This window comes from Nicotiana sylvestris, chromosome 12 (genome assembly GCF_000393655.2).
Source record: "Nicotiana sylvestris chromosome 12, ASM39365v2, whole genome shotgun sequence".
In the NCBI taxonomy this organism is placed as follows: domain Eukaryota; kingdom Viridiplantae; phylum Streptophyta; class Magnoliopsida; order Solanales; family Solanaceae; genus Nicotiana; species Nicotiana sylvestris.
Window position 1 is genome coordinate 140,417,307 of NC_091068.1, and position 25,805 is coordinate 140,443,111.

Consider the following 25,805-nt stretch of genomic DNA (forward strand, 5'->3'; position numbering starts at 1 on the left):
TCCGTAAAAATAAAGGTACGTAATCTCCGATTTACTATATCAGTAAAACATTAATCGATGCCGAGACGAGGTACCCTCACCTTGAAAAACCAGCTCTGGCATTGGTCATAGCTTTACGGAAGCTTAGACCGTACTTCCAATGTCACCTTATAAAAGTGGTGACAACCTTCCCTCTAAAGGGGTATCCTACACAAACCCGATCTATCGGGTAGACTAGCAAAATGGGCCATAGAACTAAGCAAGCACAACATAACATACCAACCACAAACTGCCATCAAGTCGCAGGTGCTCGCAGACTTCGTAGCTGATTTCAGCACAAAAATATTGTCCGAGGTAGAACAGGAAGCACTCAGCACTTCTACACATACTGACCTCTAGGTTCTCTACACCGATGGTGCCTCTAACGCCTCGGGATTGGGATTGGGACTCGTCCTCGAGGTCCCTATAGGCGAAGTAATCCGCCAGTCCATATGATGCCCCGAGGTGACTAACAACGAGGTCGAGTATGAAGTTGTGATTGCAGGTTTGAAGTTAGCCCTCAAATATGGCACTCGACAACTCGTCCTCCACTGTGACTCCCAACTCGTGGTGAATCAGGTCACTAAGACTTTCCAAATCAAAGAGCAGAGGCTATAAAGATACCAGTCAGAAATCCATAAACTACTGCCAGAATTCTATGAACGTCACCTCGACCAAATACTCAGGGCGCAAAATATCAAAGCAGACGGCCTCGCTAAACTAGCTGCGGCCACCAAGAATATCAACAAAGAAAACATGGCCACCCTCCTTCATTCCGCAATAGACCACATCGAGGTGCATTCTATAAACTTAACTTGGGACTGGCGTAACCGTTTCGCAGCCTATTTGTAGAATGGAACTCTCCCGCAAGACAAAAAAGAAGCCAAAAAACTCCGGGTGCAGGCATCCCGGTACAGCCTAGTAAACGACGATCTCTACAAATGAACGTTCGGCGGCCCCCTAGCCAAATGTATTGGGCCACATCAAATAAGGCGAGTACTAGAAGAAGTGCATGAATGGAACTGTGGTTCCCACACGGGAAACTACACGCTCGTCTGATGCCTCATTCGCGCCGGGTACTACTGGCCCACCATAAAAAAGGAAGTCGCCGACTATGTCAGGAGATATGAACAATGTCAAAAGTACGCCCCTATGATACATCAAGCAGGAGAACTCCTTCATTCCGTCACTTTGCCATGGCCGTTCATAAAGTGGGGAATGGACATAGTCGGCCCCCTCCCAGCAGGACGAGGTAAGGTACGCTTCCTTTTAGTTTTAATTGACTACTTCTCTAAATGGGTGGAAGCAGGTGTATACACTCAGATACGTGAGCAGGAGTTCATCTCCTTCATATGGAAAAACATTATATGCCGCTTTGGCATCCCCAAAGAAATCAATAGCGACAACGGGCCTCAGTTCGTCGGAAAAAGAACGACTGAGTTTTTCGAAAAGTGGCACATCAAATGAATACTCTCCACATCATACCACCCTGCCGCCAATGGTCAAGTCGAATCGTTCAATAAAGTAATATTGAACATATTTAAAAAGAAGCTTGAGGAAGCTAAAGGGCTATGGCCCGAACTACTATCGGAAATATTATGGGCATACCGCACTACGCCAAAAACCAACACAGGAGAAATGCCATATTCACTGGTCTACAGGACCGACGCAGTTATACCCGTCGAGGTCGGGGAACCCAGTTTGAGATACTTCAACGATAGCGGAACAGGCAATGACAAAAGTAGGCTACAAGATCTGGATGAAGTTGAAGAACGAAGAGACATGGCCCACATAAGAATGGTAGCCCAGAAGCAGCAAGTAGAAAGATACTACAACAAGAGAGCCAAGGTGCGACCACTCAAAATTGTCGACTACCTCCTCAAGGCCAAAACACAAGCGTCAAAAGACCCTAATAAGGGAAAATTGGGAGCGAACTGGGACGGATTGTACAAAATCGTAGCAACAACAACAAAGGAGCGTTCCAGCTAGGAACAATGGAGGGAAAACTACTCCAAAACAACTGGAACGTAGCCCATCTCAAGTATTTTCACTTCTAAAAGAAGGCGTCACCTAAGTCGTACTCTTTTTCCCTCACCTGGGTTTTGTCCCAGTCGGATTTTCCCGGGGAGGTTTTTAATGAGGCGGCAAGGGGGACACCTTAAGGAACGACATGTTGTTCATTACCTCGACCCGTTGATATGACCTCCGGACCAAAGTAATGAAGGGATTACATATAGATAATCAAATCTCCATTGTATTTACAGAATCAAATCTCCATTATATATACAGAACCGAATCTCTACTAGTCGGCATGTGACGTCTTTCTACGAGAATACGATCAAATCTTCAACAATGTAAGTTCGACCTCGTTTGAATCACGACGGGATTCAACTTCGACGACAGTTCGAAGCAATATCCCATTGGCCAAGGCCATCAACGACAATGTAAGTTCGACCTCGTTCGAACCACGACGGGATTCTACTTCGATGACAGTTCGAAGCAACATCCCAATGGCCAAGGCCATCAACGATAATGTAAGTTCGGTCTCGTTCGAACCACGACGGGATTCTACTTCGACGACAGTTTGAAGCAACATCCCAATGGCCAAGGCCATCGATGACAATGTAAGTTCGACCTCGTTCAAACCACAACGGGATTCTACTTCAACGACAGTTCGAAGCAACATCCCAATGGCCAAGACTATAGACGACAATGTAAGTTCGACCTCGTTCAAACCATGACGGGATTCTGCTTCGATGATAGTTCGAAGCAACATCCCAATGGAAGGCCATCAATGACAATGTAAGTTCAACCTCATTCGAACCACGACGGGATTCTACTTCGACGACAGTTCAAAGCAACATCCCAATGGCCAAGGCCATCGACGACAATGTAAGTTCGACCTCGTTCAAACCACAGGGGGATTCTACTTCGACTACAGTTTGAAGCAACATCCCAATGACCAAGGCCATCGATGACAATGTAAGTTTGACCTCGTTTGAACCACAACGGGATTATACTTCGACGATAGTTCGAAGCAACACCCCACTGGCCAAGGCCATCGATGAAAACATAAGTTCGACCTCGTTCGAACTACGACGGAATCCTGCCTCGACGACACTTCGAAGCAACACCCCACTGGCCAAGGCCATCGACGAAAACATAAGTTTGACCTCATTCGAACTACGATAAGATCCCGCCTCGACGACAGTTCGAAGCAACATCTCAATAGCCGAGGGCGTCAACGATATCATGTGTGCGATGAATGTAAGAAAAAAAACAAGTCGACAAAAGTAAATTTTACATTACAACAAAACATTATTTACACTGGCCCCTACAAACGGGCCCAAGTACGACCCGTGCAAAAATCCCTAAACAAAAGAAAATACAAACTAAAACTACACATCATCCCCAGCGGGGTAAGAGTCTTCGTACCATGAATCTGAAGCAAGGTGATTCGCATCATCAGAGTTGATATTATCCCCGTCATGTGTGAGGGGGTCGTACCCGCATGACTCACGAGTTGCACGAGCTTCGGCGTGCACAGTCTGAACCTCCGCCTCAGTAGCCCTTCTCTCTGTGTGAAAAGCCTTATACACATCAAGCTGAGCTTCTGCATGGACCCGTTACTCGTATAAATGACGGGGTATAACCGGATCGGCCGAGGTGCAAGACGTAGAAGGCTGAGAACGTCGACGCGCATCCTCCTCCCTCAGCGAGGCCATTTGTCCGTTTAATGCGGTCAGCTCCGCCTCCAATTCTTTGACACGCCCTTCGAGCCTTGCCACCCGACGACTAGAGGCTTCCTTCTCCTCAGTCAACTCTGACCTAGAAATACGGAGGGCATCTTCAAAGATACTGATACAGAAATTGCTGCCGCTAGCTTATCAGCGCTAATGTTCAGCTCGCCCTTAAGCCCCTCAATCTCTGCCACCTTAGTACTCAACTCAGCGGTCAAGTCGGCCACCTTCGCCTGTAAGTCGGCATTCTCAGCCATCACCCCCCTGCTCAACTCGAGATCGTCCTCCTTCGTCTTAAGGGAGACCTCCAACTCACTGTTACGGGCAACAACCTTCACGAGCTCTTTGTCCCTCTCCCTCAGCTCCTTAATCTTGCACTCCAACAGGTCCTCCCGCTACTTGAGCTCCTCACGGAAAACTTGAAACTCAGGGTCGTGATGATAAATGTCAGCCATCGCCCGCTGCATAGCCCGATACTGATGATATTTGGATGACATTTTCTCATAAAGTCCCGTCCTTCTCCTCTCTCTACCTCCATGACGAGGGTCTGACCAAAACGAAGGGAAGAAGTCAGAAACAAAGTATAAAATGACGATTATCGCACCAACCTAATGACGAAAAGAGAAGGAAAAACACCTACCTGCAGGGCCATACCAGCGACCTTCTGAGATAACTCCACGTCGCTCATCGCCCTAAGCATCTTGCTCTCAGGAGCGGCACATAGAGGAGCTAGGGCCGATACCACTTGCTCGATGTTCAGCAACAAGTTGTAGTTCCTCGGAATGACCACATGATGGTCGGATCCGTCCATCCTAACCTCCACATAGTATGGCGACCCACAAATTCATTAACATCCTCTGGATCGATATCCGAACCTGAGTCACCACCCTCAACACGATGCCCCCCAACATTGGACGACGCACCACCCTCAATAGAGCGCAATGAACCAACTCCTGGGCCAACTCCCTCTACATAGGGAGATCTCCCCAACAAAATGGCATCGGCCATGAACACAGGCACAGGGGCTGTCCAGGATGCCCCGCTGCCATCGGCGTCTGTAGCCACGCCTTTCCCCAACTCAAGCCTCCTCCTTTTCCTCGACAACGGCTCGTCCCCTTTAGAGGATTCATCCAAAGGACGTGAGGCTGGTACCGAAAAAACCTATTCCCTCGCGGCCACGACTCGAGATGGATCTCCCAATTGGATAGGTTGAGGATGACCTTATCGAACAGACTCACTCAAGACCAACTACGTATCTGCAGTGGCAACGGTTTATTGAAAAGCGGGGACTGGCGCCCTCCGCCTGGAAGTACCTCGACCTGTCATCACAGAAGTTCGTACCATTAAGTAAGGTCACATGGCTAACAAAGTAGTAAGCAAGACGTTTACCTAAGGAAACTTTAGGGCCATAACGCTGCACGAAGGCGGGCCAAGTTTGAGTTTCTACTGCATGAGGCAACAGACGGGCTACCCAATCTCTGATACCCACAATGGGGCGAGGTGGACGGCCCATAACTGCAAAATGGCAAGCAAATAAGCTTTATAATAAGTAAAGAAGAAAGGGGAACATGACAAAGGACGACACTTACGAGCCCCGTTCCACTGCTTCGGGAATCTAGCGAAGTCAGAAACGACGTGCTCGGTCTTGACGAAGAAGTACTTGTGTCAAAACTTGCAGATCGCCCGGTCATCCGTCCCGACCACCAGCCCTTTCGTACCTCGAAGCCTCAAATGCACCATGGTACTCCTGAGGAAACCAGGTGTGAACATGTGCAAAAGGTGGTAGAGAGAAACGCTACACTCCACCAACTATGCATACTTAGTCAATAGCAAAAGCACCTTGAGCGTGTATGGCAAAGGTTGCGCTGGGCAAACTTGGTAAAATCTACAGAATTCTTCCGCTAGGGGGAATAGAGGAAGGGTATAGATGATCAAAAAAGGGTACTCATAGAAAGCACAGTACCCAGGTTTGTGGACATCCACGTAATCTCTCCCCGCCGGAACCATTTCTATATGAGCAAGAATGCCAAACTTTACACGAAGGGCATCGATATGGACCTGCTCATCTCAGAAAATACGGGGTTAGAGGTAGGAAGTGGATCTTTGAGGAAGTCACTCCGGGATAAGGGGTGCCTCGGTAGTAGCTCCTCCACCGTAGGAGGGCTGCCACTCTCTTCTACCACCACATCTTTGGTGTCAGAAGGAGGCACCGTGGATGACGGGGTGGCTTCAGGAACCTCTTCGCGATAACGACGAGACCTCGGTATAATATCATTTAAAGGAGTATCAACACAAAAGGAGGAAGGAAGAAGAAGCTTCAGGTGAGGAACGAAAAAAGAACAGAAGGATATGAGAGCAAGTGAGAAAGAATGAAAGAGGTCTTCAAGAGAGGAATGGCTAAAGTTTTTTTTAAAAAATCAAATCCTTCACCTATTTATAGGATTGGGAGACGCCAGAATCGAGGCGGCAGGCTTCAAGGCAGCGCAAGAATCGAAGCACCAAGCTGTCAGTCCCCGCCTCGAAAACCTGTGTTATGATGACACACGTAAAGCTGACATCACTTCCCGGAGAAGTGTACCACACGAAGTTTTGCCGAGCATGATGACCATCTCCCATTGGCCATGTCGTAACGCTCCTAAAGGTCAAATTTTTCCAGAAGAAGGCATGAAGTCCACTCATCGAGGACACATCCGGTCGTGACCCCGACAAGCGGAGGGACTAACTGTATGGGTCCAAATTTGACCGACCTCGACCTATGACGAGCACGACAAACGACCAAGTACCTTCGAATCGACTTTCCAAAGGAGACGACCTTAGGGCAAAAGAAGAAACTTCGCGACGCCTGTAGTAGTGTAATCCCATTAGGGGCCTTTAAGAATATTCCGCCGAATATTCCCTGTATTTGGTTGTTTACAATTCCGAAGAGTTTTTCTCTAGTATATAAGGGGGGGGGGGGACTTTGTAAAATGGGGACTCTGAAAAATTTACCAATCTTGAATGAAAAGAAACTTTATTATTCTAGAGATTATTATCTTCAACTACGATTTACCCATTCATCTTCGATTGATTTGTTCAAAAAGGTCTTAACATCTTTTGAGTCAAACAGTAATACTAAACTTTCTATTTTAATCTATAAAATGGACCCACAACATCTTAAAATAGGAACAAAAGTAAAAAAAAATCATTTGACTTTTGTATTATGCACTAAGAAGTGTTTAATATGTGAAGTCCCAATGGACAAAAGTAAAGCAGAAAGGAGCAATCTTTTAGTGGAAGACTGGATGGAGGGTCTTTATAAAAATAGCGGGTCACATTCATTGTTTATTTTTTTTAGTCATATACATAGATTATATGTAATTATATACATATAATACATAAATTATACGCATATTATACCTTTACCGGCTATTTAATTTAACTAGTTGTGTCTGCAGTTACTTGGGTTAATTCTTCAAAAAAACAAAGAAAAAAACAAAAGAAAAAATCTGAAAGAGAAAACAGAAACGGAAAAAAAAAAAAAGAGCGACCACAGTGGGAGTCGAACCCACGACCTTCTGATCCGAAGTCAGACGCGCTAATCCACTGCGCTATGCGGTCGGATGAATATTCTTTTCGTATCAGCTTATTATATTTTTGCATCTCAAAAGTACGTTGAAATAGTATATGCAAAACCAAAATTTCAACCCGTATCTTAAATTCTCAATTGAAAAAAAAAAAAAAATCATCTAACTTGCGAATTTTTACCGTATCGCTTGGTCGATTTCTAATGGGCTCTGTTTGGTTGATCGCTTGAGGTGGTTCGAGCATGTGAAGAAGAGATGCACAAATGCCCCAAGTAAGGAGATGTGAGAGATTGATCTTGGCGGGTTCGAGGAGAGGTAGATGTAGGTCTAAGAAGTATTGGGGAGAGATGATCAAGCAGGACATAACATCATTCTATCTTAGCGAGGACAAGACCCTTGATAGGAAGGTGTGGATGCCAAGGATTATGGTAGAAGGCTAGTAGGTAGTCGAGTCTCTTTGCAATACCAGTAGCTTTAGTATTATTCTCGTATTTTCTCACCCTTAAATTTCTATTATTTCATGTTCTTTTTTTGCTTATGTTATCTTATTATATTAATGTTGATACTGCTCTTTCATGGCTTCTTTATTATTGTATTTCTTTTTAAAACTGCTATGATTATGATTTACTTGAGCCGAGGGTCTATTGAAAACAATTCCAAACGAAGTTCATAGCTTTTTCACTATTGTATTTCTTTTTTAAAACTGCTATGACTATTATTTTGCTTGAGTTGAGGGTCTGCGGATACAGGCTCCCAACCTTCGCAAGATAGGGTTAAGACTACGTACACTCTATCCTCCCCAGACACCACTTGTGGAACTACACTATATTGTTGTTGGTGTTGGTTGATTGCTTGATTTTTTTGTTTACATGTCACCACAATTCTTTGACGCATTAGAACATCCTTGTTGTCGATCATTTATCCTAACTGCTTCTACGATTCTTTCAACAAAATGATATCTCACATCAGGCAAACCACCTGTTATCAAAAGCAATCCCACCACCCCCGGATAGGAACAGATCTATAAGGTTTTTCTTTGAGTTGTTACGTATATTTCTCCCACAAACAATTCAATTTAAAAGAAACGCCTATTGATCTTTGGTACTATATCTTTGGTACATAGTACCAATAGAGTCATTTTCAAAAGTAGACATTACTAAAGCTCGGGGAATGAGTAAAGCTTTAAGCTCTCAGAAAAGGTTCAAACTTCATCCATTCTTTGCTAACTTGTCAGCCACCCCGTTAGCTTCCCTTAATAGCTAGTCATTTGAACCAAAATCAAAAAAATCATCAGTTAACCTTAGGTTGAAATCATCATTAACTGCTAAAACCATGGTTTTCTCTCCTTAACGGATATATATTGATACCGCTCATAAATATATGACCATCTATAGCAATAACAGAGCACTAAACCAAGCATGAAGACAAGTAATTGTGTCCATAAAAAGCATTGGAAGTAGAGTCATTTCCTCCGAGCACGGCTTCTAAACATAGGTTAACAATCCAGCAGAAACACAGCTCTTCACCTCCATCAAGATCCAACTTCATGCCATAGATTCTAAAAGCATTTGTACAAACACGAGATCGGGAACTTACCACAGAAATACCTATGGGATGGAACTTGCTCGTATATCACTAATTGACACGTCTTATCATCTCCTTACCATTCTTAATAACCCATAACGCATGCTTGAGCAAAAATTCGATACTCAGTAACAATCCAGAGCATTATGCTGATTAAATCAGATTGTAAAGTATCAAAGAGAGGAGCAGATCAGTTTAAAACTGAATGATCAAATCATTTTTTCCTATACATTTTACAGACGTGGCACCAAACTGGGGATGCCTCCCATGTACAAAGCGACTTATATGCTATACCATTGGAGACACTGTACAACAGACATCCTGCAAGAAGACGTATAAATACCCTTTGACAACATGAATTTGCCTACACAACCCCAATAGATCATCAAACTATGAACTTTCAATGGCACTACGAATTCTGTACACATCCTCTCTCCTCATCTGGACTCTAATATTTGAAAGAGTCTAGGAAAAGACCAAGAGTCAACCCAGTCTTCCAATAATTGAACATGGTGATGAAGCTCCTTACCTCATCTAATAACGGAATTGATCTATACATGAGAGCTCCAATGCCCTCCACCACAGCCACAGCTAATCCAGCAGAAATAATATCCCAATCACCTGTCTGCCCTATTACAGTGGCAAATGCCGTTGCACAATAGAAACCTACTAAGAAAAATAGCAACTTCACCGGTAGGTTTTTCCTCAGCACCTTAATTCTGGCATCTAATTTGACTAGAAGAGCTTCTATGGCCCTAATAAGTCGAGTTCCACCGCTGCCGCTGGTTGTAGGAGAAGAATTTAGTCCATTGCCATCTGCAGCACTTCTTATAGACCACGCCAACCTCCTATTTTGCAATTAAACTTTGAGATACACAAAAAAAGCTTCATTTATAAGTCTATGAGCAAGGATCTAGTATTAAATAAAGATAACATATAGCATATAATTTCCTTATGAGCCCCAGCAGGCATATTCTAATGTATTTAGTTATTTGAACAATAAAAGGAAGCTCAAAGGAGAGTGTTATATATTCCCAAATAGTTGGTACTCTACCTCTTTGCAACTGGGACTAGGGTGACATGTAGGAGCACACAAGACAAGCAAACTTGGACTTAGTAATGGAAGCAAACTTGGACTTAGTCAAGACAAATGGATATCGGGAGAAGTTATTTAATTAACCCAGCCATTGTACCTTATTAAAAAATTAAACCAGCCATTGTAAGAATCCGTTACTATAAATAGCAATTTTCAATCGATTTTTTGGGGAATGACTTCCACTTTAAAAATTGATGTTAACATTCTCTGTTTTTCTTAGTATAGTTAGGATTTACATCTGCAGGCAGTTAAGGTCAGTTGCTTGTACTTTTGGAAAATGATAAAAGAGATTCTCTATGAGTCCTCAATCCTTATATCTTGGCTTCTTCACAAAGCACAATGACCAGTATTGTAAAATTGACAAATTAGGTAACAAAGAACTCTAAAATCTGTAAATATTTTTGCTTATTGAAAACAAGAATTTTCTTTTAAGGAAATTAAACCTAGAAGAACCTGCTGTAATCATACATGTTTCCTTCTTATGCATGCAATCCATTTCTGGTGGAGGGAAGGGGCACAACTATGAAGCTACATCAAAGTTTCACATGACCAAGTGAAAAACTCACTTGAAATTTCTGAAAGAAGAAGGTTGGACAATATTAAGGAAGGATAGCTGGAAATGCATGAGTCTGCCTAGCGAATGTGCAGCTCTCCGAAGGCAAACAGTTCCATTAAGTCTTGATCTAGTATTATCGGCAACCAAATGCTTAGAAGTTGTTTGACAGCACGGAAAAGGCAGTTTGGTGGTCATACTTTGTTGGTATCTGTTAAAACAAACATAACGATCAACAAGAACTGTGAAGAGTTATTCCCATCTCTCTGAAGGGTCCAAACATTTTGAAAAGTGAAAAATTCCCTACAAGTTTCTTATTATCATTTAAGGAGTAAGGAAAAGATACATAAGAAGCATTTACTCTCCAATTGTTATTGAATGTACTTGTTCTTTCCTCTCTCTTTTTTAATGACAATGGTGTCCGTCTATGTGAGACAGCTTGCATGCACCTTAACTATTTCATGGTAGCCTATAAAAGCCCACGAGCATAGGTGGAGGGTAAACCTCCCATCGAGCTGAAGCAAATAAGTTCAAGAGTGTTGTGGCTGGGACTTGAACCTGGGATCTCCAGGTTGTTACTATTACGCTTCAACTACTTAAGTGTTCCTTGGGGATATTCACTTAAGTTTAATGGAGCAAACCAGCTCATACAGTTTACAAGCTTGAATTCCCTCCCTTTATACATATCCTAATTCATATCCGCAGTTGGAAGGGTAGAAAACAAAGATACTTCAAAACAAATTCACCGGGAGCTTGATGAAGGGTGGATTTTAAGAGACAACACGGAATTCAAGTTTACCACAAAAATCTCATAAGACTATGGATGTGATATTAAAGCGTAACGAGCTTCCCCAAATTTAAATTATAGCTTCAAATGTCAGAAAATTACATCAATGTGACTAGTTGAGGTGTGCGCAAGATAGCCCGAAATAACGGTTATAAAAAAAATTTACATCAATGCGACAAGCTCCTGTAATCAAGAAACAAATTTTCTTTTTGTGTGCAGTTTAGCTTGTGTGCATGTCAGCTAATCTGCCGGGCACCTGGGCACTTGTTAGCTAGGAGGTACCAGGTATCAAGAAACAATATTAAAATGAAAGCTTATATAATAAGCTTGAAGACACTGAGTCCCTAACAAATCAGAGAGCATAAAACTGGGCAGAAATATTCACAATTCTACTATTTTCACAATTGAATCACCACCATAACCCAAAGGAAGTTCTCATTTTGCTAGAGGAGGTTCAAGAAACGTGTGTTACGGCCAAATTGAGGCACAATTTCATATATTTTCATCACCATCTACTATAGTTACAAAAGCTAAGTATTCTCCCATTACAGCTAATAGCCTAGTAGCATACATTAACCGATAAAAAATGCAAGTAATAAAGCATAAAAAAGACATAAAAACGAAATCAATTAAGCTGGTTTGGAAGAAATTTACGGAGTTGAGAAATGCAAAAACTAGGGTTTTCAGAGGCGAACTGAGTAAGAATCAAAATAAGAGCTAAATTACCTACCGGTCTTCTGATTCTCTGCCCAATTAGCTTGGGCCGCCGCAGAGAGCAGCCACCGTCAGTCGTCTCACACCTGCCGACTAAACTAATACAATCGGTACAGTGTCTCTGGTGCTAGTCATGGGTCGGCAATTGTCCACCCACTAGTTGGACAAATTGTTAAATTTCTCGTGTGTCATTTGGTTCGAGAATAGTGATGCATACAATTTCTTTTTTGTCTAATAATATCTATATTTATATCTTTATCTATCTATTTATGTTATTATAAAAATAAAAATAATTTATGCTAAATATTAAAGGACTAAAAGATACTTAAAACATTGATCGACTTTTATGCCCTTAAATATTTGTATAATTTAAGGATAAAAATATAAATAACTCAAGGATAAAAAAATTCCGATTTAAACTACACATTTGCCGACTTTAAAAATTTGGTATAATTTTTTTCAGACCTAATCGTTTTGGACTGCTATCATTATGCATGGTTTAGAGGATAGTAGCCTAATTATATTTGGATAATTTTTAGTATTATGAGTCATATAATTTGTACTGGAATGTAAATCCTTCGTTCATTCAAATAGGTATCGATTTCAGCTTTTTAAACTTATTTGTGTAGAATTCTAAACATAATTTCATATGAAACAAAATACTTTTGACACCCTATTACCATCTCTACATAGAGTTTCATTGACATATTTTATTCTCAGCGAACATACACGTAATTAGAACTTTGAATTCCTCGTCAAAGGTGACAACTGTATGTAGTTCTTGTTGAATACAAATTGTATTCACCTTTGCTTTTTATAATGTATAGTTTTATGCAATAATTTCCTAAGTTCAACTCCTTCAGCAGTGTGCTTTCGTTGTTTGTTCTAAGGTATACTTTATTTTACATTATATTTATTCCTGTTTTAAGTAGTGTGTATGTTGATGAGTAATGGGCATTATTCATAATATATTTGATGTTCTTATTCTTTTGTTAAACTAGTTAATTGCTTAAAGTAATTATTGAAAATTTAGTTTGACTTTAAGATTTTGGCGGAAATAATCAATATGAATATTTTGGATAACTTTTGTTGGCTTCAAATATTTATGCTCGACGGGTACATGAATGGATTTTCTCGATCGAGCCCGTGTAATTCGCTTGATGGTGATTCCACGGAGGAGGAGTGACTATTTCTGACGTTGGCATAAAATTTCTTCCGAGTTAACAAGTCTTCAGTATATTAAATGCCAGTCTCAAAATGCAACTTTAAGAGTTGCCTTTACTTTGGGTTCCGACATATTTTAACTATAAACGATCTTGTTCTTGACTATACGTTTTATTGGATTGTTGTACTTTTGTCTCTTTAGTAGATTACACATAGACGAATGGTTGGGGATGTTGATGCAGATACTGGAGAGGACATAATTGGTCGAATTGTTCTTTTTCCTTGTTTAATTTAATTACCAAATTTTTATCTACATAAGATACTAATATGTTATATTAAGGTTGTATTGTGGTCTGGGCCCAGCCCGAGACCGGCCCAGGCCCGGGAGCCCACATGGGCTTTGGGCTAAACGGGCTGACCCGTATGGTCCGGGCCCAAGCGGTCCTAGGAGCCTACTGTGGGACGGTCCAGCATGGAGAGACCGCGAGCTCGGGATCGGCTGGCGGGCCTGAGCCGGTTCAACCGGACCTAACGGGCCCAACGACTATTTTTTAATTTTTTTTTTTTTTTTAAATTGGCCAATGGTTGGAAGTTTAAAAACTAGCTATTGGCCTGCCAATTTAGCCGTTTGGCTTTTTAAAAAATAGTCATTTGCCCTCCAAACTTTGTTTTAACCCCAAACTTTGTATAATTATACTTTTTCCTGTTTTCAACTATAAATACCCCTTCATTCGTTCATTTTTACTCACAAAATCATCAATCTCTCTATAATTTTCTTCTATAATTGCTTACTTTATTATTGCAACTTGTAAAAAATTGTGAAGTTGGTGAATTGAAGTATTCAAGTCTTCAACGATATATAATTTTCAAGAAGTTGTTCGTCAATTCGGTAAACTCGTTCCAACTCTTAAGTTTTAATATTATAGTTTTGTTTGTTTTAGTTTGTATAATTATAATTAATATGGCCTTTTCTTTGAAAAAAAATGTTTGGTGGTAAGGGAAAATCTAAAATTGGTGAATCTAGTGGCCAAGCCACTACTCCTCCCCTGGCTCCCCGACCCAGACCTGTTACCCGTCCTCTTCCACCTGTTATTCTTGATAGTGATAACCCTTGTTTTCAATTTACCGATAGTCAATTTTACCATGATATTGCACCAAGTCAACAATTAAATGATGAATATATGAATGCTCTTTATGGTAATCCAACTATCATATTTACCACTTAATCATCGGTGATGGTATGAAATTTTTAAATGTTAAAATTGAAAAGGTTAAAATAGCTCTTAATTGGCTTTTTTATTCAAACCGTAGAAGTAGACTTAGAGAATATTCTAACTGTTTAGTTTATATTGCAGAACTTGCAAATTTGTTTACTCAATTTTCAGAGGGTGGGGTAATTTATCAACTTGCTATTGATTCTATGAAAGATAAGTTTAAAAAATATTTTTTCCTTATCCCCTATTTATGGTATTGCTGCCATGTTAAATCCTACCATGAAATTAGGAGGTCTTCACTTTTGGTATATAAATATTTATAAGGCTTTATCACTTTCAGATGAGGAATTTGCTACACTTGCAGATGCAAAAGCCTCAATTAAAATAAATGCTCAAACAATTTATAATGTTTATCAACTTGCATTAGATCATGCTAGACCAAATGTTCCAACTCCTACTTCGTCTAGTTCGCAACCATCTAAAAGAACCGCGGGCCTAAAAGCACTTAGTTCTTGGACGGGGTCTCAAGGTGATAATATTGGTGATAGTTCACAACTAAATGAGCTTCAAGTTTATTTGTTGCAGGGACTTGAATAAGAGAATCCCGACGGCTCCTTTAATGTTTTGGAATGGTGGAAGGACAAAGAAAAATACTATCCGGTTCTTTCAATGATGACTCGAGATATTTTAAGTATTCAAGCTTCAACAGTGGCATCGGAGAGCGCTTTCAGTCAAGCGAGACTTCAAATCGGTGATCATAGAGCATCTATGAGGGAGACCTTGGAAAAATCAGTACTCTTTAGAGATTGGATCAGTTCGGAAAGAAGAGATTTTGGACTTGCTGAATCACAACCGAAAATTCCTCCGAACTTTAAAGAATTTATGAAATTTGTTAGAGACAATATGTAGACTAATATGTAACTTGTATTTTGGCACATCTTCATTAGTTTTTTTCCCTTTTAATGGTGGTATTAGCACCTTGTTGTGCTCACTCCATTGGGGGGAGGAAGACTAAGAAAGGTATTGTCATTTTTTGTTAATGTCGTAATAATAAAAATTATAAGGCATTCCCTTGAATATTTTTTTACAATTTTTTTGTGTTTAAATTTGAATTAGAAGATTTAAGTCACAATTATATAATATAATTTACAAGAAATTGCCTTAAATAAAAAAAATTTAAAAAAATAACCCGGAACACTTAGGCCCGTTTAGGCCTGTGGGCCCGAACCACTTAGCCCGGGCCCATGTGGGCCGGTTCCACCCTCCAGGACCATTAAGCCCGGGACTGCTTGGGACCGGCCTGCCAGAGCCCAGAACTGCTTGGCCCGGCCCGTTTAGCCCATTTAGGCCCAGGCCCGGACCACATAACAGCCTTATGTTACATGCATCCACATATCTCATGGTATACTCTTCCTACTAGGCCTTACCCGAGCCCCTAGAACTCGATTTAGCAACTCCAACATATTTTTACTAAAATATCCAAAACACATCCAACATATATATATATATATCTTATAAATATATTATATTATGGATGTTCATTTAATACTCCATTGTAAATAAGCTTCCTGAAGAAGCTTATCCATATGGGAATCCGCCGTAAATATGTTTATCTATTTAGTACTCTATTAGAAATAAGCTTCCTGAAGAAGCTTATCACTTCGGTACCTGGTTATGGATAAACATTACCCCCGATAGAAGATTATCCATATCGGGTACAATGAGCTTATCCTTTCAGTACTCCATTATGGATAATCATTACCCCCGGTAGAAGATTATCCATACCGGGTATAATAAACTTATCCTTTCAATACTCCATTATGGATAAATATTATCCCCAGTAAAAGATTATCCATACCGGGTACAGTGAGCTTATCCTTTCAGTACTCCGTTATGGATAATCATTACCCCTAGTAGAAGATTATCTATACTGGGTACAATGAGCTTATCCATTCAATACTCCGTTATGGATAAATATTGATCTTAGTAGAAGATTATCCATATCTAGTATAGTAGCAGCTTACACATCAACTTCCTTTCTTCTATAAATAGAAGAGATTTTAGTTCATTATGTACATCAGTTTGAATTCGAATAATATATCAGTTTCTCTCTATACTTGTCTTTACTTTACAGTCTTTATTTTATAACACGTTATCAGCACGAGACTCTACCATCTCGAGCAAATACTTTGAAAGTATTAGAGGTACGAACTTTCTTTTCCTAAATAATGTCAAATTTTTCTAAACTTGAATTTGTAGCCCTAGATATATTGGGCAAAAGCTACATGTCTTGGGTGCTTGATGCTGAAATTCATCTTGATGCGAAGAGTCTAGCAAACACCATCAAAGACAAAAATCAGGTATCAAACCAAGACCGTGCCAAAGCAATGATATTCCTACACCATCACCTTGATGAGGACCTGAAAATGGAGTATCTTACTATTAAAGATTCAGTCATACTCTGGAATAATTTGAAAGATAGATATGACCACCTAAATATGGTCGTTCTTTCACATGCACGATATGATTGGACTCATCTAAGGCTACAAGATTTTAAATCTATCAGTGAGTATAATTCTGCTATATGCAGAATTATTTCCCAATTGAAATTATGTGGTGATAGTATTACTGATCATGATATGTTAAAGAAAACTTTTACCAGTTTTTATGCCTTGAATATGCTCCTGCAGCAGCAATATCAGAAAATGGGATTTAAAAAGTATTCTGAACTTATCTCACATCTTCTTATAGCCGAGCAACATAATGGGCTATTAATGAAAAATCATGAAAGCCGACCTACTGGTTCTTGTCCATTCCCTGAAGTGAATGAGACGAACTTCCACCAAGCTAAACGTGGAAGAGGTCGTGGCCCCAGTCGTGGTCATGGCCATGGTCGGGGAAGAAACCCCAATCATGGTAATAATAATGCACCAAAGAAGCCTCATCACCACCAGCAGTGGAAAAGGAAGGAACAAAAGCATGAAGCGGTGCAAACACCAAATGCAGAAAATGCATGCTATAGATGTGGAGGAAAAGGGCACTGGTCACGTACCTGTCGTACGCCAAAGCACCTGGTTGAGCTTTATCAAGCCTCCCTAAAGAAGACAGAGAAAAATGCTAAAGCAAATTTTATTTCTGAAGATAATTTAGACTTCATGCATTTAGACGTAGCTGATTACTTTGCACTCCCAGAAGGAGAAATAAGTCATGTAATCGGTAGTGAATCTATAGAAATGTAAATATTTAATTTTTGTTGTTTGTAATAGATAGCATGGTTATGTAATTGTTGTACATAAATAAAAGTTATTCTTTGATAATGATGTTTACTATAATATATTTTATTTATTGAAGAATATGGATAATCCTCAAATTAAGTTTGGATCAAAGACAAATCATGAAAATATTTGTGTTAGGATAGTGGAACAACCCAAGCCAGATTCAAGGATCAGAAATACTTTTCTTATTTGCATAAGGAAAAAGCAAATGTTTCAACAATTTCTGGTAATATAAGTTTGATTGAAGGCTCCAGAAGAGCCATTATATTTCTGTCTACTAGAACAAAACTTATTATAGACAATGCATTGTTCTCCCCCAAGTCCCGAGAAACTTATTGAGTTTTATAGATATTTGCTGAAATGGGTATCATATTGAGACAATAGATGAAATGAACATGGAATATCTTTATATTACAAAGAATATTTCTGGCTAGAAATGCATTGTAGAAAAGTTACCAACTTTATCTTCTAGCTTATACTATTCAAAAATTAGTACAGTTGAAGCACACTCTATCGTAAACCAGAAGTTTACGGATTCAAATACTTTTGTGCTTTGGCATGGCCCTTTGGGCCATCTTGGATCAATAATGATCAGACAAATTACTGAAAATTCGAGTGGGCATCCATTAAAGAACCCGAAGATTCTTACAAATGAAAAATTTTCTTGCGATGCTTGTTATCAAGGCAAAATAATCACTAGACCATCACCAATGAAGGTTGGCATTGAATCCCCTGCCTTTTTAGAGCGTATACATGGGGATATATGTGGACCTATTCACCCACCAAGTGGGTTGTTTAGATATTTTATAGTCCTAATAGATGCATCTTCAAGATGGTCTCATGTGTGCCTACTATCATCTCGCAACCTGGCCTTTGCAAAGCTATTAGCCCAAATAATTCGATTAAGGGCACAATTCCCAGATTATCCTATAAAGGCTATTCGCCTTGATAATGTTGGAGAATTATCATCTCAAGAATTTGATAATTATTGTCTATCAGTTGGGATAAAAGTTGAACATTCTATAGCTTATGTTCATACTCAAAATGGTCTTGCAGAGTCATTTATTAAACGCCTGCAATTGATAGAAAGAACACTACTTATGAAAACAACATTGCCCAATACTGTTTGGGGCCATGCTATCTTGCATGCATCATCACTTATCCGTCTCAGACCGACACATTATAATAAATATTCTCCGTCACAATTAGTTTTTGGTCATGAACCAAATATTGCCCATCTACGAATTTTCGGATGTGCTGTATATGTGCCAGTAGCACCACCACAACGTAGTAAGATGGGACCACAGAGAAGGATAGGAATATATGTTGGGTTTGAATCACCCTCTATTATTCGCTATCTTGAACCATTGACAGGAGATTTATTTACTGCTCGATTTGCAGATTGTCGGTTTGATGAAACAAATTTCCCATAATTAGGAGAAGAGAAAAAGGAAATCAAAAGAAAAATTATGTGGAAAGTTTCATCATTATCTCACTTTGATCCCCGTACCCCTATATGTAATCAGGAGGTCCCGAAGATCATCCATTTACAGAATATAGCAAATCAAATGGCAGACGCATTTACTGATTTGAAAAGGATAACTAAGTCACATATCCTAGTAGAGAATGTGCCTATCCGAGTTAATGTCCCAGTAGAACCATCTACTAGCATGAGAGCTAGTGAACATAAAGCACGCCTGAAGCGTGGTAGGACTTTGGGTTCTAAGGATCTAAATCCTCGAAAAAGAAAATCGACAAATGATCAAAACGATACTATGAAGGGATCCCCTGAAGAGACCCAAAATCTGATTAGTTCTGAGATTCCTGAAGAAATCAATGAACCTGAAGCTCATGTGAGTGAGGAACTTTTAATAAGTTCGAACGGTGATGGGATTAATTTAAATCGATTTGAAATAGTGGTGGATAATATTTTTGCATATAATGTTGCACTTAATATTATGCAAGATAGTGAGGATCTTGAACCTCGATCTGTCGAAGAATGTCGACAAAGATCTGATTGGCCAAAATGGCAAGAGGCAATTCAATCGGAATTGAAGTCACTTGCTAAAAGAGAGGTCTTTGGACCAGTAGTCCAAACACCTGCTGGTATAAAACCAGTTGGTCATAAATGGGTTTTTGTGCGAAAAAGGAATGATAAAAATGAAGTTGAAAGATACAAAGCTCGCCTTGTTGCACAAGGATTCTCACAACGACCTGGAGTCGATTTTGATGAAACATATTCACCTGTTATGGATGCCATAACATTTCGATATCTCATCAGTTTAGCACTACATGAAAAGCTTGAAATACATCTAATGGATGTAGTTACAGCTTATCTGTACGGTTCACTTGATAATGAAATTTATATGAAAATCCCTGAAGGATTTAAAATGCCTGAAGCAAAATCTCAGGAAATGTATTCAATCAGATTACAAAGATCTTTGTACGGTTTAAAGCAATCTGGGCGCATGTGGTATAATCGCCTTAGTGAATATTTGCTGAAAGAAGGTTACATAAATGATGTTATTTGTCCATGTATTTTTATAAAGAAAATGACATCAGAATTTGTTATACTTGTTGTTTATGTTGATGACATAAATCTTGTTGGAACTCCAGAAGTGCTCCAAAAGGCAATTGAATATCTTAAGAAAGAATTTGAGATGAAAGATCTTGGAAAGACAAAACTTTGTCTTGGTCTGCAAATTGAACATTTAGTAGATGAGATCTTTATCCATCAATCTGCCTATACAGAAAGGGTCTTAAAATGCTTTTACATGGACAAAGCGCACCCATTGAGTACACCAATGGTTGTTCGATCACTTGAAGTGAATAAGGATTTGTTCCGACCTCCAGAAGAGGACGAGGAACTCCTTGGTCCCGAAGTACCCTATCTCAGTGCAATTGGTGCACTAATGTATCTTGCTAATGCTACAAGGCCTGACATAGCATTTTCTGTTAATTTACTAGCAAGATATAGTTCTTCTCCTACACGGAGACATTGGAACGGGATTAAGCATATATTGCGATATTTAAAGGGAACTCTTGATATGGGTTTGTTTTATGCTAACAAAGATAGTGCAGACCTTGTTGGTTATGCAGATGCAGGTTATTTATCTGATCCCCATAAAGCTCGATCTCAAACCGGCTACGTATTTACATATGGAGGTACTATCATATCATGGCGCTCCACAAAGCAATCTATTGTTGCTACTTCTTCAAATCACGCTGAGATAATAGTTATTCAAGAAACAAGTAAGGAATGCGTATGGTTGAGATCAATAATTCATTTTATTCGAGAAAAATATGGTTTGGAATGTGAGAAAAGACCCACAATTTTATACGAATACAATGTTGCATGCATAGCCCAATTGAAGGGAGGATTTATAAAAGGAGATAGAACGAAGCACATTTCACCAAAATTATTCTACACACACGATCTTCAGAAAAGTGGTGACATTGATGTGCAACAAATCCGTTCAAGTGATAATCCAGCAGATTTATTCACTAAATCTTTGCCAACTTCAACTTTTGAGAAGATGGTATACAAGATTGGAATGCGGAGACTCAAATATTTGAAACAAGGTTTTCATCAGGGGGAGTAAAATACGCGATGCACTCTTTTTCCCTTACTAAGGTTTTTTCCCATGGGGTTTTCCTTATAAGGTTTTTAATGAGGCACCTAACAATGCGTATTACTAAATATGTGTACTCTTTTTCCTTCACTAGAATTTTTTTTCCCACGTGGTTTTTCCTAGTAAGGTTTTAATGAGGCACATTATCTTTTAATGAACATCCAAGGGGAGTGTTATAAATATATAATATTATGGATGTTCATTTAGTACTCCGTTGTAAATAAGCTTCCTGAAGAAGCTTATCCATATGGGGAATTCGCCGTAAATATGTGTATCTATTTAGTACTCTATTGGAAATAAGCTTCCTGAAGAAGCTTATCACTTCGGTACCCAGTTATGGATAAACATTACCCCCGATAGAAGATTATCCATACTGGGTACAATGAGCTTATCCTTTCAGTACTCCGTTATGGATAATCATTACCCCCGGTAGAAGATTATCCATGCTGGGTATAATAAACTTATCCTTTCGATACTCCGTTATGGATAAATATTATCTCCGGTAGAAGATTATCCATACCGGGTACAATAAACTTTTCCTTTTAGTACTCCGTTATGGATAATCATTACCCATAGTAGAAGATTATCTATACTGGGTACGATGAGCTTATCCATTCAGTACTCCGTTATGGATAAACATTGCTCTCAGTAGAAAATTATCCATATATGGTATAGTAGCATCTTACACATCAGCTTGTAGTAGCAGCTTACACAGCAGCTTGCAGTAGCAGCTTACACAACAAGTTCCTTTCTTCTATAAATAGAAGAGATTTCAGTTCATTATATACATCAGTTTGAATTCGAATACTATATCAGTTTCTCTCTATAGTTGTCTTTTCTTTACAGTCTTTATATATATATATATATATATATAGAAAAGGGAAGTGTGGTCGACCAAGGGCAAAATTGATATTTTGTTCATTCATAAAAATGCTTTCCTCAATGCTCAGTCACGTGGCTCCTCTCATATTCTACAATTAGCTTTTATCTCTTTTGTTTCAAGGATGGAGAAACATAGTCTCTTCCCAACTCTCCCGCTTCTCTGAAGTGCTTTTTGTGAGTTCTCTTCATTTCAGGTCAGGTTTATTCTCAATTTCCCCCCCAATTTCTTTTCTTCCCTAATTTCTTTCAGTGTTCTTTAGACTTCTGAATTCACGATTGAAAATTATGGATAATGTCTTTATTAATCTTTCTAATTCTCTCTCCAATTTCATGGTTGATGTGAAAGTTTTTCAATTGTCATCCTCACATAACTGCAATATTTTTTTTATAGTTGCAGATTTATTCTTCAAATAAGAAACAAATTTGTGCCCTTCTCTCGGTTAGCTTCGCCCTTGTAGCCCATGAGTTTTCCATTAATTTTTTCCTTTTTGTTCATTTCATTGTTCCGGTATAATTTTTTTAAATAATTTTTAGTGGCTATTTGTAGTTATTATTTTAGATGGGTCATTTATGTGAAACAACGTTGTTTTATGGCATCTGAAAGCTTTGGAAAAGATTTATTCTTGACAAAGATTCTCCATTTGTGTTTAATTTTCTTAAAAATATTTTTTTTAATGAGCATTTGCTCTTGTAATTCTATGTGGCTCCACTTATGTTAAACAAAATTGTTTTGGCAGCTCAGAAATTGAGAAAATTCAGTTCTTGAAGAGTCAAAATTCCTTTTTATTTTATTTTATATTTTGAATTATGAAAGTTTATGTGGAATGATTTACGTGAAAGAAGAGTATTCTGGTAGTTCGGTTGGTGGGAAGATTCCGTTCTTTAAGAATTAAATGTTTATCTAGCTTGTGCTCTTCGTTGTCGCGTGCACATTAGCTACTATGTTCGACCGTATGCAATTTTACTATGTCTTGTAGCTGTGTGACTACATGCAGTAGAATCAAAGAGTTTTTTTTTCTTTAGCATTGGATGTTGTCAAATTCTAATTTCATGTCCAGATGAAAGAGAAAAAGAATTGTTGTTTCTGGTTTGACATTCAGAGCAGAATATCGAATAAATAAATGAAGTCGCAAATGACTTATGCTTGGTTGCACACACTAAATAATTATTATCTTCAATAATATATGTGTATTATCGTGGTGTATTCATAATTTTTAAATATGTTATTGAAAAAATTGATGCACTTTTTTCATGTTATTAATTTGTTTAGACCTAAATTCTCAAATTCTAAAGTTTAATGCTAAGATAGAGATAGATATCTTGAGAATTCCTTTGCCATGGAAGATTTTTCGAATTTATAACTTTTAGGTTTCATCTATTTTATTATGTGTTGCTTTAAAAACATTTGATTACTGATTTGCAACTTTAGTAAGTATTTTTGTAATTTCTGCTGATTTGAAATTAAACTTTTTATTTCTCTAATAACACACGTATTTCTTCATGTTTTTCCAACTAGAATTCTCTATAGCTCAGTCCTCTACCTAGCTTTCTGTCATTACTATTTTGTTAATTTTCTACTGTTACAAATGAGTTCTAGCAACAATTATCTACAATTAGTATTTTACCTTTCTTGCTAACATTTCTTTATCCTTCATATCCTTCTTTAGGGATTTGTACTTCCCTTTATCTAATCATAATCTATTTTCACAATTTAGGAGAAAACTGTGTGCTACTGCTTGCTGAATATCTGTGCTGATTAAAAAAAATACTTCCATTGAGTCATGCAGGATGGAACACATTGGAAAAGTAAGACTAGCATCACTATTTGTAGTTATAAGATATTTTAATAAGTCCTATAAATATGCTTTTTTGCCTATGCTTTTAATAAGCCTTCGATTTACCGAAGTGCAGATCGAAGAAGGAAGAGTAATGCGATAACCTAGAAAGATACCACTTGGATATCTCTGCGTCTGTTTTGTGAAGGATAGACTTTGGAACACATGCATCCAGGCCCCAAGCAAGACTGTGACACTATATTTTCAGAACAGTGTCAAAGAGCTTTTGGAGACGTCAAGCGCATAGTAAAAAAGAATACACCTACTTTCCAATTTTCTGATGTTGTAAGACTCAAAAGAAGTTCGAAAAATACATCTGCAAAAGGTAATATCTGTAGGGAAGAACACTAATTAGCATTTTGAATCATTTTAGATAGTGAAGTTCCAAATAGTTTCATCATTATTTAAGTTGAATTATTGCTTGAGCGTGGGTATCAATGTAATAAAGCTCTAATGGGGAATATGTGCACCACAATTATAATTACTCTTTCACCGATCTCTAAGCATTGTCCTCAACAATTGTGTTGGAGGGAAAATTAGGTTGTGTAAAGGGAAAATCAACTAGCTCTGTATCTTTAAAATCATAGTTCTACTTTCTAGCACTGAAGTCGATATTTTAGCATGAAGGGTTGCAGAAATTTAGTTTTGTCCAGGTGTAATTTTCCTATACACCTAACGCAATCATTTTTATTCAATGGATGACATATTCATGATCAATACTTTTTCTTTCTTTCAGAAAATTATTATTATAAGTTTTAGTCGTTTTCCTCAAAACACCTTTTAGGTGAGGTTTTTACTATTATCAAATTAGTTTGAAGGTGTAGTGTTTCATTATCTTCACAAAATATCTACAAATCTGACCGAATCACTTTAGCCAATTTAAGGTCACAGTCTTGGCATGATAGTCCAAGATAGTGTGGTACGATGATAACTAGTCCATCCTCAATATGACATCAAAATCAACCATGTCCAGAAGTAACAAATCTACACGAGTCTCAAGACCCCCAATCATAAATACACACGAGCGATGGACTCGATCTACCACAATAGAATCACCCACCGGTGTAGACACATAAACATGAGCACTCAAAGAATCACTAGGCATGACCAGATATGATGCAAAATAAGATGACACATAGGATTACATAGATCCTGGATCAAATAAAACTGAAGCATCTCTGTTACAAACCAGAATAGTACCTGTGATAACTACATCGGAAGCCTCAACCTCGGGCCTGACTGGAAGAACATAACATCGGGGCTGGGCCCTACCACCCTGAACTACATCTCTGGGACGGCCTGCTACTGGCTGGCCTCCACCTCTAGCGGCCTGAGCTCTACCTCTAATACATTTACCTCCACCTCTAGCACCTCTACCCCCACCTCTAGCTAGCTGGGTGAGTTGTGGAACACTCGGTGCCTGAACTATGGCACGGGAACCCTGATGCTGAGAGCTGCTTGGTGCTCAAGGGCAAAACCTAGAAATGTGGCCCATATCACCACAAGTGTAACAAGCCCTTGGCTGCTGAGATTGCTGACCCTGACGACCTGAGTGACCACCCCGAAAACTCTGGAGCGGCGGTGCACTGATAGGAGCAAGTGGTGCACTGTAGGACTGCTGATCAGAATACTGTATATGAGAACCACAACCACCTGAAGCACCATGAGAAACCTGAAGTGCTGACTAAATAGGCCTAGGAGGATGGCCTCTACCATATGAATCTCTACCTCCAGACAAGGTACCATTG

The 25,805-nt window shown here is 39.0% G+C and overlaps 2 protein-coding genes and 1 non-coding gene across 4 annotated transcripts; 1 reads left to right on the forward strand and 2 right to left on the reverse strand.

The window, feature by feature from the left end:
• Positions 1 to 1,656: 1,656 nt before the first annotated feature.
• Positions 1,657 to 2,007, forward strand: LOC138883849 (uncharacterized). The gene has a single exon (XM_070164566.1). It carries the CDS (start codon positions 1,657 to 1,659, stop codon positions 2,005 to 2,007), a length of 351 nt encoding a protein of 116 aa, XP_070020667.1.
• A 5,274-nt stretch (positions 2,008 to 7,281) lies between these two features.
• Positions 7,282 to 7,355, reverse strand: TRNAR-UCG (transfer RNA arginine (anticodon UCG)). Its single transcript has one exon. It is a non-coding gene; the product is annotated as a tRNA-Arg (tRNA).
• Positions 7,356 to 9,099: 1,744 nt separating this feature from the next.
• LOC104246262 (uncharacterized protein ycf20) lies at positions 9,100 to 12,258 on the reverse strand. Of its 2 annotated transcripts, none has more exons than XM_009802040.2 (3): positions 12,072 to 12,258; positions 10,568 to 10,765; positions 9,100 to 9,753 (listed from the first exon to the last, which is right to left on the reverse strand). In XM_009802040.2, exons 2-3 carry the CDS (start codon positions 10,750 to 10,752, stop codon positions 9,354 to 9,356), a joined length of 585 nt encoding a protein of 194 aa, XP_009800342.1. In that variant the 5' UTR covers positions 10,753 to 10,765; positions 12,072 to 12,258; the 3' UTR covers positions 9,100 to 9,353. The 2 variants fall into 2 exon arrangements, with proteins under 2 accessions (XP_009800342.1, XP_009800350.1); XM_009802048.2 differs by having other exon boundaries at positions 12,068 to 12,258.
• Positions 12,259 to 25,805: the final 13,547 nt, after the last annotated feature.